This window comes from Staurois parvus, unplaced genomic scaffold, assembly GCF_062004578.1.
Source record: "Staurois parvus isolate SC_StPar_1 unplaced genomic scaffold, SC_StPar_1.0 ptg000397l, whole genome shotgun sequence".
NCBI lineage: Eukaryota > Metazoa > Chordata > Amphibia > Anura > Ranidae > Staurois > Staurois parvus.
This window is the reverse complement of record NW_028318193.1, coordinates 5,327,083-5,347,155: the sequence shown is the minus strand read 5'-3', so window position 1 is coordinate 5,347,155 and position 20,073 is coordinate 5,327,083. Positions and strand designations below refer to the sequence as shown.

At 41.6% G+C, this 20,073-nt stretch overlaps 1 protein-coding gene across 1 annotated transcript; it reads right to left on the bottom strand.

The window, feature by feature from the left end:
- Positions 1-4,694: 4,694 nt before the first annotated feature.
- RNF146 (ring finger protein 146) lies at positions 4,695-19,718 on the bottom strand. The gene is made up of 2 exons (XM_089686453.1): positions 19,617-19,718; positions 4,695-9,661 (listed from the first exon to the last, which is right to left on the bottom strand). The coding sequence occupies exon 2, from the start codon at positions 9,658-9,660 to the stop codon at positions 8,620-8,622; it is 1,041 nt and encodes a 346-aa protein (XP_089542579.1). The 5' UTR covers position 9,661; positions 19,617-19,718; the 3' UTR covers positions 4,695-8,619.
- Between the last annotated feature and the right edge of the window lie 355 nt (positions 19,719-20,073).

Below are 20,073 nucleotides of genomic sequence, written 5' to 3'. Positions count from 1 at the left end.
ATGATTTTAGTAAATATAAACTGCTAAATACCTTTTCTCATCAGCAGTTAGAGAAGTCGTGTAACTTCTATCAGCGTCCAGGAGAGCACTGGTTAAAACTTGTAGGAAAAAATTTAATTTTCCTCTGATTGTCCTATGAGGCTGCAGGACCCCTGACTCTCTGTTTGGACAGTGCTGATTGGCCCTGTGCTGAGCACATCCACTCACCCAAGACTATAAAAACTTTCTAGCAATACACACCAAACTGAGTATGTGCAGCTTGCTCCCAGGGCTCTTTTCTATCAGCAAATGGAGTGGGGACAGGAGGATCAGAGAAGACGGAATCAAACAGCCTTTTTATACAATGCAGAGGATTAACCCCTTACGTTCCACAATGAGAATAACAAGCATGCTTTACTGCATATACAGAATGACTTTTACTGTTGTAGTTTTAGTAACACTTGAAGTCACTCAAAACATTAGATAGTGGATTACTAAACTCCACATACTAAGGGCTACTCCAGCTCCCTGAAAATATTAGATGAATGCCTGTACTGGTAGCCGTCGCATCACTGGGGAAGGCCGCTTTGCAAGGTATGTTTGCTATAATGTGTAAATACGCTGAGCATACTTGCACAATTTGGTAAAAACTCCAGGGGTCCACAAAATTTGTTAGCCATCATAGTGTACTATGAATTTGAAATAAAACCTAGCACCCATTCTACACTTAAAATATTGAAAAAAAATATATATATATAGTACATCTCTGCAATATGTGCACATTCCCTTTGAACAAGCTGCAAGTAAAAATAAGTGTTGATGTGTCAGAAATATAGTATGCTTCTACCTTCCTTTCTGGCATAGCAATACTGCTTTGAAATCCTAGCATGCCATATCAGCCCTGCCTTTATCACTACTGATGCATTCGGAAGAATGCAGCCTTTTCTGTATCTCCATAGCCTCTCCTTGTGCACAGGTGGGCAGCACAAGACGTTATCAGCTCCAAAGATTTCTGGCAATATCAAAGGTTTTTTTTTTTTTTACCACTTCTCAAACAGATACTGCATAACAAAACACTTTCCATGGTGTATTCAGCGGACGCAAGGAAGCAAAAAGGATTGGATCATTGCTAAGGTTTACATACAAGAAGACGGCATTTCGCATCTTCCATCTGTAGTGTTGTAGCTTCCACTTTCTTCCCCAATCAAGTATGACTCCTAAATAGCTAATAATGTGACATCCGTTTTGCTATAGGTGGCACTCTTTAACTCATATAATTGTAGTTTAGAATAAGAGACACAAATAAAAGGCCAGATAAACCTCACATTTTGTTATGTTAGTTGTGGATATTTATTTTAAAGTATTACTAAACCCAAGGCCCTTCACTCTATCTGGTCTCCCACAGTACACACAACATAAATATAAACTGCTAAATACCTTTTCTCATCAGCAGTTAGAGCAGTCTTGTGACTTCTATCAGTGCCCAGCAGAGCACTTACTAAAGCTTGTAGGAGCTTTCATTCTGCTCTAGGAAGATGCAGGATCCCTGCCCTCTGTCTGGACAGTGCTAATTGGCCTTGTGCTGATCACATGCACCCTACCAACCAAGAAAACAAAAACCTCCCTAGCAATACACACCAAACTGAGCATCTGCAGCACGATTCCACGCGATATGTCTTCTCAGGAGATAAGAGAGGGACACTGGAAGAAGGGGAGGATCAGAGAAGTCAGGATCAAACAGCGTTTTTACACATTACAGATAATTAACCCCTCAGGTTCCACAATGAGTATAACAAGCATGCTTTACTGCATATACAGGCTGATTTTATTGTGGGTTTAGTAACACTCCAAAATCCAGTTTGATTATGGTTACAAAAATGTTATCAAGCATTTGTTTTTCTTTATTCCTTGTGACAAAATGAATGATCATTCTGCTGCAAGGCAATTTCTCAGCAAGTCCTTCCATTGTTTATAAAGGGTGAGGAAGTTATTTAAAATGTATGTCTAGCCAAAGTATTTTAATATTTTTTATTGGAGCAGTTAAAGCAGGTCTCCACGTTTTTGTAAGGTTTTAAGTTTCTTTGGACCAGGCTGGCCAACACAAACTATTTACTTCACTAACATTTGCAGTGGCTGGCGGCAGTGTCTGCGCTGTATTCCGGCAGCAGGACATGGACTTCCCATTTTGCTTCTCAAAAAAGCGCTGAGCGCTGCTCAGCCACTCACAGGGAGTTTTGTATTCTATGAATGAATACAAAGCTTTCTCTGATTGGCTGAGGCAGGCTGATGACATGACAATCTCTGAATCAGCTAATTAGAGGAAGCTTTGTATTCAGTTCTACCTGTCCTGCTCCTGAAACACAGCACTGTATACTGTAGTCATATGACGCCCTCCCAGAACAGGCCGGCCACAGTGAAGCCGTCATTCAGCTATCTGCAGTCGGCAAGTGATTAACCTCTTCACGCCAACCGCACACAAATGTGCAGCCTCCCGGCATCTGGGCCTAGATTCTGAGCGGCCGCACATTTGTGTGCAATTAAGAAAAACTTATGTGCTGAGAGCACGCTCCCAGCACACATGTCCGGTACTCACGGAAAGATCCCGATCTCTTTCGATTGGGACCTTTCCCGATCATGTGACCGCCATGACAGCGAATCACGGTGGTCACATGACCCTAAACCCCCGCCCCACCTCCCGGCTTCTGAAACCCTTAAAGGCGCCAAGAGGTTAAGGTAAAAAAAACCCTTCAGAGTGCAGCTCCCCCCAGGCCCCTTACCAGAGCCTGATCTTGATCCAACAATGTGCACAAGAGCAGCGGCTCTCTCCCTCCTCATTGAGTTACACGCAGGAGCCATTGCTGTCAATCAGAGCCAGTAAGGAGGGAGCAGGGCCAAACCAGGCTCAGGAGTGAGCACACGAGTGCCCCCATAGCAAGCTTGTTATGGGGCACTCAATGACTGGGGGTCAGGAATGCCAGCAGGGACCCAAGAGGAGGAGGATTGGGGCTGCTGTATGCAAAACCATTACACTGCAGATAAGTAGAACTAAAGACAAAAACTTTTTATTTTATGTTAAAACCATTGTAAGGTCATTTCTGCTGTTTGTGTCCCCATTAGAAAAATTCACTTTGTCAGATTGTCCTGATCACCAATGTCATTGGGAATGAGGGCTCATTCACACAACCCCTGGGGGCCATACACTGAGAGCAGGTGTATATTTCTTTGCCAAAACTACAAATGTTTGCATACAGGACCTGTACAAATCAATGACGTGCTATGGCTGTACACTGGTAACCATACATCTGTGCATTTACACATGTACAGGGCTACACTATCTGAGTGTCCCTCTATGCATGTAAACGCTCAAATGTGCAGTCATTGAATTATATAGGTGGCTTTATGCAAACACTTGTCACTTATTTTTTACAGTGTAACCCCCTTTGCAGCTGTGTGAATGAGTCCTTATTGTGAGGATAGATCCAAAACTTTAAGTTTCCACCAGAACATGAAGAGAGGAGAAATTTTCCTGCAACAACTGTCCAAGGTAGGCCATACTACATTTTTTTTTTTCCCCGTTGAATATAAAAAAAAAAAAAAAAAAAAATTAATTTACCCCTTCTACACATTCAAGGTGGATGGTGGAATCACTCCCGTGGTGCTATTGTGATCTCAAGACCTGGAGCCTATCCCAAACACAATGATCACTGTAAACGGCGGCAATGATCATTCGGCATGTTTTAACCCTCCCCTACTCTATGCAAAATTAAACAAAAAAAAAAAAAAGAAAATTGAAAAAAGGTTTTGCCTTTAAATATTTTTTTTTTCCCTTTTAAAACAATGGTTGCATGACCACTCATATGCCCCAAGGACACAATTGGCTTATCTTAGAGTATACAATGATGAATGGACAAAGAAAACCTAGCTTATGCAGGCCATAGATGGGTCAAACATCGGCCGATTTTTCGAAAAAAAAAAAACCCTCCGAAAAATCAGTCGTTTGTTCGACCGACGTTACCACCAACGATAAAAAAAATCGGCTGACTAAATCATAAATTTCACCCCATAACTTCTGTCCTTTGCAGGTCACGACTCATGCGCAGATTTTTTATCGGTAAAACGATCGGCCAATTTGCCCATCTTTGCCGGGAAAATTGGCCGATCGTCAAAATCAGCCACGAACTTTCCAACATGACCGATAAAAAAACTGGGCCGACCAATTAACCCATTAACAGTGCGAAAATCGGCTGATTTTTTTTTCGACCGAGAAATCGGCCGATTTTCGAACCGTCTATGGCCGGTATTAGTAGTTTTATGTTTCCAAGAATGTCTGGAATAGGGTGTCTGCTGCTGTCCATTGACAAAGTAAAGCTGGCCAATGCACGGATTAAAAATGAGCCTGTTCAACAGTTAAACAGGATGGCATTGGTTTGCGGCAGTCCCTGCTCAACAGAAATCATTTGATGAACTTCTGTCAAAGGGTCATGATGAAAATTTTTCTTGATCAGCGGTTGCAGTCGCTGAGCAGTTCATTCTGACAGTGGCAGGTGCAACAGGTGTGAGTTTGGAGGAAATTAGTTTTTTTCCATCAACCTTGCCGCCTGGAAAAAAAAAAAAAAAAATGAAAACCTTATCAGTTTGTAGTCAGCTTAAAATGGCAAAAAAAAATAAATAAAAATACACAACACAGTAACTGGATTGCAGAAGTCAAAAACATGTTGCTGATAAAATGTAATCTTTATTAAATTACAAATCTTGTAACAAAAAACAAGATGACTTGAAGGAAAATATTCTAAATACAGACTAGACCGCAAAGTCTAAGAAGAGGAAAGGGTGTAAAAATTGTCAACAAAACAATATTAGCTCTTTATACATATGCTGCTGGAAGGTTGATCTAAAATGGAAGCCATTTGCGTATTAGACCACTTTACTTCAAACTTACAAATACATGTCATTAAATAACATTTACTCAGCTCCTGGGCTTTGAAATATGGTTCTTCATTCTTGCAATCAAACTCATGCAGAGTTAATTGACAAAGGTCTGGACGTCAATGAAGAGAGCTTTTAGATGGTGGTTCTCTCTTGTCAATGAAGATGTTAGTTCAGTTACAATGTGACAACGAATTGGAAAACATGCCAAGCTACACAGTGTCAAAGTGAACACCTACAACAATAGTTGTAGAAGAGTTTCTTTTAATTCATATGAATTTAGCATTTATTTGTAGCATATTTAAATGGAATGGCAGCCTGTTACATCCAATTGATGGCTTGAACTGAGTGAGGGGAATTTGAGAGAAGAACGTAACTGTTCTTCAGAAAGAACCAGGAGAAGCAATTACAAAGCTAAACAAACACACTCACACACATACACACGAAAGACAAGTAAAGACAAAGTGTAAGAAGAAACTAAAAGCTTGAGGTGCTGAACAGGTCTGTAGTGTTTAATGTCATCCAACTGCAATGACTACTTACATCATCGGGATGTCATAATAGCCAAAATATATAGATGAACAAAAAAGGAAATTAGAATGCATCTTGAACATAGTTTTGTGTTGAATTGACCAATATATATAATACTTCAAATAATTCAAAAAAATAATAATCTGGAATTCTTATAATCACAAAGAAACAGCCAGAGCACAGATTCCAAGATAAAATAGAATAGCTAGGAATGATGGCGTGGTGATCATGCCAATAGTCCTCAAGAAACAGAAATCACAAGACAACTCAGCTCATCAGAGTCCAAACCTGCTTGTGGGGGACTGATCATGTAGAGCAGGGAAGTCAAACTGGTGGCCCTCCAGCTGTTGCGAAACTACACGTCCCATCATGCCTCTGCCTTTGGGAGTCATGCTTGTAACGGTCAGTTTTGCAATTCCTCATGGGACTTGTAGTTTGGCAACAGCTGGGCGGCCACCAGTTTGACGCCTGTGATTTAGAACATTCAAAAGTCACTTGAGTGATCTAGTGCTTGCCACCTTTTCTTTTCTGGAAGTTCTTGAATAACCATGATTGGATTACTGGGTTATGGTATAGTAAATAACCAGTACTTTAATTCCTCTACTAAAATGAATGGTGGAATCTGGACACGAGACCAACCTACGCGTTTTATAGTTCTCAATTGCTAATAAAACCAGGTAACGAAAAAACATCCATTGGGCAGATTTACGAATGTTTTGGATCTTATGATCCATGCTTTCACAACAGACACGCAGGTATGTATAATGCGCTGAAACTGTGATATACCAAAGTCCTTTTCTATTCCAGAGGGCACAAAATCCTTCCTAACCATGATATACATAAAGATAAGTTGTTGTTCCTTCCTCCTCAAGGTAGTAATGACTGTTTAGACATATTCCCTATGACGCAGTTCTGCTCTGCATCTTCAGTACTGAGTGGAATGGTTAAAGGGGATCTCTCTCAAAGCAAAACACTTGCGTGATTATTTTTTGCTGGAAAGGGCATTTTACAAACTCCCACACCCTAGATCAGTGGTTGTCAACTTTCAAGGTATGGGGGCCTCAACTGTGGCCCTTAACATCACGTGGGCCACACTTTATGTACTGCTAATGAAGATGACTGTCAGAGGCTACAGAAATCCTAGAGCAAATGATGGTCAGAGATGGGGGGGACATACTAGAGGTTTAAATGAGAGACATGCTGCAGAAGACAGAGACTGGAGACATGTCACATGAAGCTAGTAGAGATCCCTGCTAATAACTCTTTAAAAAAATCAATCCCACTCAGACTACAGACTGATGGGAGTCCTTGGACCACAGGTTGGAAACCAGGACACTTGTTGCATGACAGTGACTTAGTTAGCAGGTTTAGTATCACTTTCCTAGGGCCAATACAGGATACATACATTTTGCAATGCTTCCTTCTAACAAAGGCTTATCACAAAGTGTTTTGCTTTGGGACAGAATCCGTTCAAGTTTCAATTCACAACCCCTGCAAAACATTAAACCCATTACATTTATTGAAAAAAAGGGAAAGAGAATTTAATCTCATGTAATAGGTCTTCCAAATGAGTTTACATTTAAACCACAGGGACAGATTATCTGTATTTAAAACTTTCAGTTACTGACCCACATGAAACAAGTGGAGTCAAATTGAGGTTAAAACACCTGATCTCCTTTTTTCTAGGTCAGTGACAAAATATCAAAGCCAAAAGGACAGCCGAAATTAAAATACACAAAAATTAGCACAAAGGACATAACATAGTCCCCTTCCACACGGGGCGAACTCTGCTTTGCTCAGTGGGGGATCTGTCCACTGATCTGCTGATCAGGGCAGAGTGGGCAAATGACAGGTCTTTGTCCGCTCAGTTTATGCAGACACAGACCACACTGCTCTATGGACTGGCAGGTGTACTGTCCTCTGATCTGCCTAGAGGGGACAAATCCCCTTCCGTTTTTTTTTACGAGGACTGCATCAAAGGTTGGCAGGTGTAAACGGACACAAGTCCATGTAAACTCATCAGTCCACAGGGATACATGGACCATCCAATCAGGTCTGCCTGAAAAACTGACAGACGGTCCTGATCCGATCGCCCGTGTGAAAGGGTCATTACAGTCAAAAGGATGTGTCCTTTGTTTCGACTCCTTTTCTGTAAAGGTGAAATCTTCCTCTCTCCATGCCCACCCCTCTCTGTCCAGTGGGGGGGGGGGGGGTTATGTCACAGGCTGTCATCAAGATTGCCCAACTATGCATGCCCTTTCTGTCCATCTCCTCCATTCACAGAAAGTGTACTATAATTTCTATGAATGAAGCAGGATCTATTAGAGGGGGTTGCCCTTTCAATCATCAGCCTGTTCTCCATTCGTAGAAGTTCAGTTTTCATTCACAGAAGCTTTAGTACGGCTTCTGCAAATGGCAGAATTGGGCAGGTATAGTCAGGGTGTGTGTACCATGGACAGCAAATAATTTCACCTAACAGAAGAGGCAGCAGCACAAGGGACACATCCTTAACTAAGTTATGTCCCTTGTGTTCATTTTTGTAGTTTTTTGGAGCGGGGTATTTAAGCTTCAAAGCCAATGTATCAGCATGAAAGTCAGGCAACTTCCTTCAAAACATTTCTGTGGACAAATCTATATAGTACTCAGGACCAAATCAGTCTAATCGAGGCGCTAGGAAACAACTCCCATTTGAGCACCAGACAGAAGAAACTGGGCACCAACTGCATTTTTGTAAGCGTATTGGTTTTCAAACTACAATTGCTTCAATTGGTTCTCTTCTGAGTGTATCTTTTCTAGATTTATTCAATTACAACAGCAGAGAAAAGAATACTATAAGCAAATGATATTTTTGACTTTTTTGTTTATTCTACTTTTATAAGACCAATGTATAGTGCTATAATCATCAGACAGTAACTTGACAATTAACATTACCTTCTGGATTAGCAGCACTATAAACATATATAAACATATAGGCCAGTTCAGCACTTCAGTTCTGCAAATCAGTCTCTTCACTCATCTACTAATAAATAGACCTTCCAGCTTAAAAATAAAACAACTCAAGATATACTTCATGTTAGGGGGTCAGTACTTTTTTATTCAAATAACCAGCTGTCTAGGTCTGAGCTCAATTCTAAATTGGTGACATCTTGCATGGCTTGTTAAAAGCACAGGAACCTCACTTACTTAAACCTCAGTAACTGTGCACTGTCCATCAGGTCTCCTAGACCTCACACTGGCACTCTGTGCACCATTAGCTGCTGCAGCTGCACGATCTGGTGCTTGCTGCGTAGCACCTATAATGACGTGTCTCTGCTGAACAAGAAATGGGTTCTGTTGAAGTGAAAGAATCCCTTGATCACTGCTGTCATCTGATTCAGGTTCATCTACAGTGGTATCAGGAGGTGGCACTCTGCCTCCAAGCTGTGGAAGTCCTTCTTCACCTTCCCCTATGTTATTTCTACCCGTATCATGATCTCCAATCTGAAGTTGGGAAAATGCACTGTCAATTGAAGTGCCATCAGTTTGCGAGTTTGCAAGGGTGGGATTTGCAGTCTGACCACCAAGGGCTGTATGAGGTCTAACAGGTAAAAGAGCAGTAGGCTGGCCTGATGTTGCAATGTTATCTGCACCATCAGCTGAGCTTTCTCGAGCAGGGTTTACATTTGCTGCATCACAGTCTAGTCGAAGCCCAGCAACACCTTTTTTTGGTATGTCCACAATATCCCGTTTCATCTTTCTGCGGCGTCCATGTTCATTTCGACGGTACTGTACCATGTTCTCAAAATCAGCTACATAAAGGAAACCGGCGATCAGCATCTCAGTATTCTTTTTGCCTTTTGTGAAGGCATCTTCCAGCTCTCTGCTCGTCCTCTCATCATATTGCCACCAACCATTTCTTCCCTCATAGTACCAAGCATATTCCCCGTTCCCTCGGCTGGCAGACTTTAGCTCTTCGGGGGAAAGCAAAGTTGGTTTATCCAGGAAGTCCTCAGGGATCTCTTGCCTGCACAATGCACATCGCCTTCCAAGCCACGAGGCACCTTTTACACACAGATAGCAAAATATGTGCTTGCAGGGAAGACTGACTGGGTGAACACAGGTTTGGAGGCAGATAGCACATTCTGGAACTGCAAGGCTTGGGGCACCATTGGAACAAGCTTCTCCTAGCTTCTTATTTGTGGGCAACATATTTGTAGTGTGGCTAACTTCACCACAACCAGCCATCCTGTTAAGATTTAAAAGAGATTATGTCAACAAAGGTTACATTAGGAAAGTAACAATGTTTAATGCATCGCCCTGATATATCAAAATAATATAATTAGATCATGTCAGAAGCACCCCGACAATAGTCTTTTCAGCAGACACATTTTAAAATATTATTATAGTGGTTCAATTAAAGTAAATCTTTTCAGAGAATGTTCTCCTTTCTGCAATTACTGGTTACCTGGCAATTATGCCAAGCTTTTGTCTATAAAACATTGAGTCACAGACCTGTAACTGGTAAGGAAATTAGGAACGTCTCCCTCACCCTCCCCATCAACCACATATGCCCCAAGGCAGACATTTAATCAGCACATTGCCCTTTTCCAAATTCTACATCATACTCTAAGCAGGTTGGTGTGTCAGGTTACTATGCAAGCGGGATGGTCAGGTGGCAATACATGCATAGCTTTTTGCCATAGTCTATAATTGAGAGGCTCCTTGGACCTAAAAGCAAATTCCTATTGCCCAACGACCGGGACATGTAGTTCCGGGCAGGTAGGTTTATTTTTTTTGCCTTTAGCCCTGCTGCAGACAAGCAGCAGGACTCACCTGTCAGGTGGAAGCATTTGGTCAGCAGCGCTACAGCCCAATTGCTTCCACATGGCCCACAGTGGCAGCCTCTCCCTCCTGCCCACTATAGGTCCCGGGCTCCACTTGCCCATCTGCGGGCCCGAAACTGGTTCAGTGGGTGCCACAGGATGTGGTGGAGGGGAGGGAGGAGAGCAGACACATCAGCTCCCCTCCCCTTCTTGTCCCGACCCGGAAGTGATGTGACGTTACTTCCGGGTCCCCATTTGGCAGATTCCTGGTCATTGAGGCCTGAAATTAATGTAATGCGGTGCAATGTGCACTGCATTACATTTAGTGGGACACAGGGGAGATATCCAGGGTCAGAACCTGTTGCAAAAAAATCACAGAGTGGACTTTTTGTCCCCTATGTGATAAAACAAACAAGAAAAAAAAAAGTTAAGTAAAAAAAAGTTTTTTTTCTAAGTTACACCAAAGCATATAACACCCCCCCCCAAAAATTTTTTCAAGGTCCCCCCCGCCCCAACATATGTATGCACGCATAGACATAAAAGCACACACTAGGGCTCCTACACATAATGTCGCCTGCGATACACGTTACATATCGTCATGCACACCAGAATGAGAGCAATAATTCTAGCACCAGAACTCCTCCATAACGCTAAACCGATAACTTAGAAGTGGCTTTAAAAGCGCCGCCTGTAGAAAATATAGAGTACTAAACTTTGTTGCCATTTCATGAGTGCACGCAAATTTAAGGTTTGACGTGTTGGATATCTATTTACTCGATGCAACTTTGGCTTTTATATTTTACAAAAAAATTGGATCATTTATTGATTGTTGTGCCCTAAAATTAACTTAAGTGTAATATTTGTGATAATATTGTGTGACATAAAAAATTGGAACTTGGAAAGTATATAATGTTGGGGGTGTTGTGTCATCTTCAGGCCTTAACTGATCTTTTAAACGTGTGCAAAAAACGTAAAAACAGCTCTGGCAGCGAAATGGATAAAGGATAAGCCGGACACTCCCCTTTCCTGAGGAGCACCCAATCAGTGCTCATTACACTGCAAGGTCTCACCCAGGTGCGGTGCTGGAGACTGGCAGGGAGGGGAGGAGGAGATTAACAGCACAATGTTAAAAATAATAAATGTTTAAGTCGCCATAGAGCCCCTTTTGTTTTTAAAAGCCCCAGACATTAAAGTAGAGAAAAATAATCATTACCTTAATAATAACAATTTAAATAGATTTATTCAACTGACACAATAACATTCCAGCATATGTTATTTGCTTAAACAAACATCCATGTTTGATAACTAATTTGGCTAAACAAAATATATATATATTAAGAAACTCAGACTGTCAGCCCCTTCCTCCTCACACTTAGTTTCACTTTCTTCTTGTGCAGATCTATTCCACTCCAAACAATCAGAAAAATATTGTTTCTATTCTATTCACTGAACTTCTTAAAACGTAGCACTGAAGGGGTTGATTCTGTATTCATAGGTTTGTAGAAGTTAGGATTGAGGTCTTATTCTTAACTCTGTTCATGTTATAACATTTTTGCTGTGAAGAAAAGGCATGTGATCTCTGCTGAGTCAAATTCAGTTTTGAGAACTGCAGAAGTAAACCAAACATCTGTGATAATATCTTGTAGGCAGAGAAACTGCCCAATAATCTTACAAAAACCTCTGGAAGAGCATGACATTGTGAATGGATTAATGGAATTTATTTACCAAAAAAATTAAACATCCAGCCTTATTCTACATAAATAAAAAACTAATCTTTATTTCATGATGGAATAACCTTTGGTTGGTAATATATATTCCTCAAAAAGCATTTTATTTAAAAAAATCAGATTTAAATAAAAAAAAATCCAATTTAAATAAAAAAATCCAATTTAAATAAAAAAAATCCAATTTAAATAAAAAAAATTTGATTTTTAAAATTTTTTTTAAAAAAAATCATTGATTTTTATCCACCATGGTCTCTACCTGCTTTGCACAAAAGTGAAATTTTTGCCTATTCTTCTTTGCAAAATAGCTCAAGATCTGTCAGATTGGATGGAGAGTGTCTGTTAACAGTAATTTTCAAACCTTGCCACAGATTCTCAATTGGATTTAGGTCTGGACCTTGACTGGGCCATTCTAACATATAAATTTGCATTGATCTAAACAGGAGTCACCAAACTACGGTCCTCCATGTGTTGAGGAACTGCAAATCCCATGAGGCCTTGCAAGACTCTGACAGCCACAGGCAAGACTACCAGAGGCATGATGGGACTTGCTGAAAGGTGAACCTCCGCCCCAGTCTCAAGTCTTTTGCAGACTCTCAGGCTAGGTTCACATCTTCGCATTCCTGCGGGCCATGTTTTGCACGGGCATGAGAGCCCATTCATTTGAATGGACTCCCGTGCCCCGGGACATGCAGGGAAGAAATCCCTGCACTTCTTTGGAAATTGCAGCCCGCACGGGAACCCCGGTTCCCAGTACGGTTGCGATTTCCAGTGCGGGCAGTGTGCCATTAGAATTAATGGCAACTGCCCGCAGGTCCGCATTCTTCTGTGCGGGTGGTGTGGTGCGGATTTTTGTGCAGATCCGCAGCGGCGCCACCCGCAAAGATGTGAACCAGCGGTAACAGGTTTTCTTCTAAGATTGCACTGTATTTGGTTCCATCCATCTTCCTATCAACTCAGCTTCCCTGTCCCTGCTGAAGAAAAGCATCCCCCAACATGATGCTGCCACCAGCATGTTTCACAGTGGGGATGGTGTGTTCAGGGTGATGTGCAGTGTTAGTTTTCTGCCACACATAGCGTTTAGCTTTTAGGTAAAAAAAATTTAATTTTGGTCTCATCTAACCATAACACCTTCTTCCACATGTTTGCTGTGTCCCCGACATGGCTTCACACAAACTGCAAATGGGACTTCTTATGGCTTCCTTTCAACAATGGCTTTCTTCTTGCCACTCTTCCATTAAGGCCAGATTTTGAGTGCACGACTAATTGTCCTGTGGACAGATTCTCCTACCTGATCTGCGGATCTCTGCAGCTCCTCCAGAGTTACCATGGGCCTTATGGCTGCTTCTCTGATTAATGCTCTCCTTGCCCAGCTTGTCAGTTTAGGTGGATGGCCATGTCTTGGTAGGTTTGCAGTTGTGCCATACTCTTTCCATTTTCGAATGATGGATTGAACTGTGCTCTGTGAGATGTTCAAAGCTTGGGATAATTTTTTTTTTATTAACCTAACCCTGCTTTAAACTTCTCCACAACTTTATCCCTGATCTGTCTGGTGTGTCCCTTGGCTTTCATGATGCTGTCTGTTCACTAATGTTCTCTAACAAACATCTGAGGACTTCACAGTACAGCTGTATTTATACTGAGATGAAATTACACACAGCTGGATGCTATTTACTAATTAGATGACTTCTGAAGGCAATTGGTTCCACTAGATTTTAGTTAGGGATATCAGAGTAAAGGGGGCTGAATATAAATGCACGCCAGACTTTTTAGATAATTGTAAAAAAAATAAATAATTGAAAACCATTTATCGTTTTCCTTCCACTTCACGATTATGTGGCACTTTGTGTTGGTTCATTACATAAAAATCCTCAAAAAATACATTCACATTTTTGGTTATAACATGACAAAATGTGGAAAATTTCAAGGGGTATGAATACTTTATCAAGGCACTGTATGTATAGTATAGGTTGTCTCTTCCCACAGTGGGGTCCAGAAACAATAGTGCGCATTTTGCTTTTTTTTTTATCCTACCTAAATCTCACTGACACTAACATTAATACAAAAAGAAACGTTTTAATCCTAACCTTTGAAACTAACCCTGGCCATGACCTAGATCAAACTCTGATTTAGCTAAATTTCTTTATTTTTATTATCCTTCACAAAATACAAGGTATCTTTTTCTCCATTCAAGAGGGGGAAGAAAAAAAACAAAACAAAAAAAAACAAAAACACCCACACATGGACTGGCTGTACATTGAATGATCACTGTGATAGCCAATCAGAGGCTATCACAGTGATCAGGTGATTGTTAATGGGGGAACAGGGAAATGCCCATAGACCAGAAGACATTAATTCCCTGTATATCCACTGCTGCTTTTGCGGACACCATGAGAAAAAGTATTTATTGAAAAGCTGAACAGTAATGTGACTTGTTACAATATTTTAACATTTTACTTTGTTATAAAGTGTTAATAAAATGTACCACAAAAGCAGACGTGAATCAATCTGCAGAGTATGTTTAGACATGTTGCGATTATTGCCACACTTCTGAATAATGATCTATGTGGATTGCTTTTCAGAGGTGTTTGACAGGTGGCAAGGAGGCAACATGTCTCCTCAAGACCTGTTTTAACTCTGTAAATGTTGCACTGCCTATCCGCAACTGTGTGAATTTCCATTAAATTGAACCGGGGGATCATTTTTGCCACAGCTGTGAAGCAAAGCATCATGAGCATGGCATGTGTACTGTATACCCCCATCTAACTTTGCTGCTTAGGGGAGGGTTTAAAACAAGGCTCAAACACCAGGTTCTATCCCCCCTGCCCCCCAAACTGCAAGTCTAATTGAGTGCAATGTAGTACATTTTCTAAAGGATCCTGTTTTCTGCATCTTTCATGTGGACCCAGAGGTGTCTACACATTTGTCTAGCAGCCCTTGCTCAAAGTTTCCGTCATGGCTAACTCTTGGGTCATTATGACAAGGTCCATGTCAGTAAGAGTCTATTCAGTTTGCCATTCTTGTGCGTTGCGTTAATGTAATGTTACACATTAATATGCATGGACTTACACCAGCCCTTTAATTTATATAAGGCTGCCAATGAACAAGAACAAAGAACAGAAATGTACATGTAACATTATTTCCTCCATTTTTGCTCCACAACCTTAAACTGATGACCTCTAGGGGGCTTTTGAAGCGTGTCCTATAGAGAATATAGGGTACTGAAGTCCCCATTTTAGGGGCACACACAAATTTAAGGTTTGATATGTTGGGTATCTATTTACTCGGCGCAACCTTTACCAAAAACATGGGTAATTTATTGCATTTGTTTGCCACTTTAGTGTGTTTTTTTACTGAAATTGTTTCCTAGACCTTTGTGGTAATAATGTGTGACATAAAAAATTGGAACTACCACTACTTTATTCTCTAGGGTGTCTGCTTTCAGAAAATATATAGTGTTTGGGGGTTTTATGTAATTTTCAGGCCTAAAATTATTTTTTTTAAACGTGTGCAAAAAAATACAAAAATGGCTCTGTAAGCGAAAGAGTTAAAACTGAATACTTAATACAGTTAAAACAACGTTAAAAAAATAATTTAAAACGCTGCATGAAATATAGCTTCATATAATCTTCCTAATATTATAAATCACAGCATGGAAAGTTAGAGCTTGTTTGTATTATATCCAGTTAGCTGAGCTAATCTGCATAAATCAACACAGGCTCAATGCAGGGGCAAATATAAAAATCATTGTTTGCTATGTGTCCTGTTCCTGCCTTAGCACTGCATTGAAGTATGGTGCATAAACACACCATGTGTTTGCATTTTTACACAGCACAATACATCAGTCTTAAAGCAAAACTATACTCACCTTGTATCCAGCCATGCACCCCAGAACTGCCCACTCAGCCGCAGACATCTTCAAGGGTCTCGACTGCTGGCCACTTTGATATCACTCCCGTGTATGCGTGGGAGTTTTGTCAGATGCAACACTGCCGAATATGTATAGTGAGCTGCGTGTACGTGGCTCACTGTACAGGGGTGGACAGGTAGGTAACAAATGCAGAAGAGACAAAGAATGTCTCTTCTGCATTAAAGGATAAGTTCACATGATCCCATAGCTGCAGCCACCCAAGCCTAACCCCCGATAGATGGGAAACTTTTCCCTGTACTGTCAGATTTGAAAACAGCGCAGCTGTGGAGGGCTCCGCCCACATGGCCGCCTCACTCATTCACAGATTTCTACAAGTGCCTACAAGTCCTGGCAGCCTTAGAGGCTGTGGGGTTGTAGTTGTCAGTGAACTACCACGGTGCCGTTGTAATTCACTGAAGCTTCCTGTCAGAATATCCGCTTGCTCGTACATCCCCTCTGGGCAAGCAGATATTCTGACAGGTCTGCAGGAGACCTGCATGGCATCAACGATCTACTGGGTGCAATGCTTTACAGGCTTCTGCAGACAAAAATAAAAATGCACATTTTTTAACCTGCAAAAAAATGTGCATTTATTATTTTTGTCAAAAAGGTGAACTTCCTGCCTGTCTGCCCTTTTTGGATTTTTCACCTAAAGTTCTACTTTAAATGAAATGTCATTTTGGGATATTTCAATAAAGTAAAAAAAAAGTAAACAGTGCAAAGCATTGTAACAACACTTTGCACTGCCCACACACAACACAGACCACAACACATTTTAATGTGTAGCCTGGTGTGGGAGAGCTCTTAGGGCCCTTTAACACAAGTGGTCCGACTGACAGATTTTTTTGTTCAGGGTTGGTTCACATCAGGATTGCACTGGAATGTGTGGGTTCAAACCTGGGTGCTCCTGTGTGGTTCATTTTGACAGCCTATTCAGTTGAATGAGCAGCACACTGCACCAGACCATGTAAAACGTAAATGCTTGCACTACCTTTGACCACTTCCCACCTGTAGGATGTCAAATGACATTATGGACTTTAGTGGAGATCTCTGGATGAGGTTTGCAGCTACTGGCAAGATCCTGATATCTTTTTTTTTTTCAGCCAGTGATTCCCTCTTGTGTAAAAGCCATCCTAAAGGCTGATTAGCTGCTAATGCAGGCAGTAGGAGAGGATGATCCTCCTTTCATACGATCAGGGACTGGATGGTCCCCGGCCATCTCTCTGATTCTGGGAGGCCAGAAGCAACGTCATGATGTCACTTTCGGCTCTGGCAGATGTAAACACTGCCATTTCTTTTGCTTGAAAGCTTGAGATTATTTTTTGATTTCATGCTTTCCATCATAGAGATGTGGGGTCTTGCAGACCCCCAGGTCTCTCCATAAAGAGATGTTCACATTTCTTGTAATAGGAATAAAAGTGATAAAAAAAATTTAAAGGGACAGCGTAAAATAAAATAAATAATAATTAAAAAAGAAAACAAAAAAAGTTTTAAAGCGCCTCTGTCCCCTCGTGCTCGCATGCAGAAGTGAAAGCATATGTAGGTCCGGCTCGCACATGTAAATGGCATCTGAACCACACATATGAGGTATCGCCACAAATGTTATAGCAAGAGCAATAATTCTAGCACTAGACCTACTGCTTGGACCTTGAAGAAGGGGACATACCCCGAATGCTTGTCCTGAAAATTGTATGTTAGTGCACATAAAAAAAAGTATCATGGACAGTACTCAGTTGTTTCTGTGGCAAGTGCACTAAGGCTACGTTCACACTAGCGTTGTGTGCAGGTGGCAGAGAGGCGTTTGGCGTTTTTACTGCTTCCCAAACGCCTCTGCCAATTCTGCACATTACAGCACATGGTGCTGTTCTAATGGGAGCGTTTGCGTCGCGGCAAAACAGACGCCTCTGGTCAAGTCAGGAGGCGTTGAAGCCTCCTATTCTAGTCTATGGTGCCGCTCCGCAAACGCCCGGCTAGCGTTTGCGGTGCGGTTGCAACACGGTTGCGGGGCGTTTGCGGAGCGGTAACACCATTCAAACTGCATTATAGGCGTTTGTGGGGCAATTTTAACACTCGGCAAACGCCTAGCAACCTCCGCTAAACCGCGCATGCAGCGTTTGTGGAGCGTTTGCCGAGCGTTAAAAAAAGGCTTCGCAAACGCCGGACCAACGCTTGCCAAACGCTATAGGGGCGTTTGGCAAGCGATGGCAAAACAGCCAAGTGTGAACGAGCCCTAATACAGCTACAATCACCTCAAGCTAGATCTACTCTAACTCTAAACTGGTAACCTGTAAAAATGTTAAAGGGTCGCCTATGGAGATTTTTAAGTATCGTAGTTTGGCGTCATTCCATGAGTGTGCAAAATTTTACAGCGTGACATGTTAGGTATTTACTGAAAATATTTGGTTATGTGTTTTTTTGCATTAAAATTCATGAAAGTGTATTTTTTGCTAAAAAAAATGCATTTGTTTTGTGCAAATACCATGTGACATAAAAAAATTGCAATGACCATTTTATTCTCAAGGGTCTCGGCTTTAGATTGTAAGTGCCATGACCAGGACCCTCCAATTCCTTCTGTATCAAACGGTATTGCAATTGTACCGTCCCCCTTTATATAGTAAAGCGTTGCGCAAACTGCTGGCACTATATAAATCCTGTATAATATATATATATATTTTTTTTTTTTTAATGTGTGTTTGGGAGTTCTGAGTAATTTTCTAGCAAAAAAAAAAAAAAGTAGATTTTTACATGTAGGAGAGAGAAATACCAGAATTGGCACAGTAGAGAAGTAGCTAAAAACACACTGCACCAAATTGCATGGTACTGCAGCGCCATGCAATCTGAAGCCCGCAAATGCATTTCAATTGCTATCTGCATTTAGGGTGTTGTTAATAGACTGGAACCCACTGACTGGAAAGGTGGCATTTTTAAACATGGTGTGGGAATAACACACAAAACAAGCTTTTTCCACACTGTGTTCTGGTATGAATCAGCTCTCATGGAAGAAAAAACTGAATGGCCGCGGGGGTGACAAAAGTGGGATCTGTTGCCAATTCAACAGGGATCTGTTCATGGATCCCCTGCTGAACGGAACAGATGTCCTTGTGAAAGCAGCCTTAGGCAGTGAGCTGTCACCAGTCTCACATGTTTTCAGGCACTGGGGGCTGAACACAAGATTGATCTCAGTAGTGTAACAAGGAAGAGGTGATAAGCGGTAAGGCCGCTTTCACACAGGCATTCCGTATGTCCGTATTTCATCTGTTTACGGATGAAAAATGGACAACCATGTATTTCGATGGACTAGCGGATGTAAACAGATGATCATCTGTTTACATCCTTATATTCCATAGTGATGTCATCATCCATTCTCTGCAGCCTGGCACAGGTATGGCAATCACAATACCAGCTGAACAGGAGTCCACCTATTTTGGCCAATGAAAACACACGCATACATGGAGCTCCACTTTGGATCTGCTCGGAGTTCTACTTCAAGCTTACCAGGAAAATCCAGATCCACTGTATAATGAGACACACCTCCCCCACCCGTCACACCTCACTGCTTATGTGTGCGCCATTAATGGCCCCTCAGAACATTGGGGAGCCTGTGTAATGGGAGTATAGGAAACAGCTTAACACTGGAAGAATGACGTACACCCCACACAACGCACGGTATCAGCTTCACCCTTGTGGAATCCCTCCGCGATAATAATCCCCGGTCATACACCACGGACACACACCATGACATACCTCTCTACAGTACCGTGCGAAACGGCACTACCCGCTGTCAATCCCAGGGACGGAACAATAACCCGGAAGTGAGAGCATGAACTGGTTAACCCCCCAACATCATTTCCCTTCCGCGTCTATCCCCGCCCAGTGGCGGCTCAGCAGCCATTCACCGAGCTGTGTGATTTCCGCCAGTAGGAACGGAGATTTTTGTGGTGGGGAAGCGATGATTGGCTGCAGTGTTGGCAGGGCTGTGCGAGTTCTCTGTGAGTTTGAAGAACAGATAGTACAGAGAGCTGTAATCAATATCAACGTGAAAGCGACGCTATAAACAAACAAAAGTGCATAGCAAATAAACACACCAATAGCATATAAATATCAGAAGTGTCACATAAACGCCACCTCAATGGAGTAGGAGGAATGTGAAGACAAAATCCACCATCTTCATAAACCTTCATAGAAATGTAAATATACACTC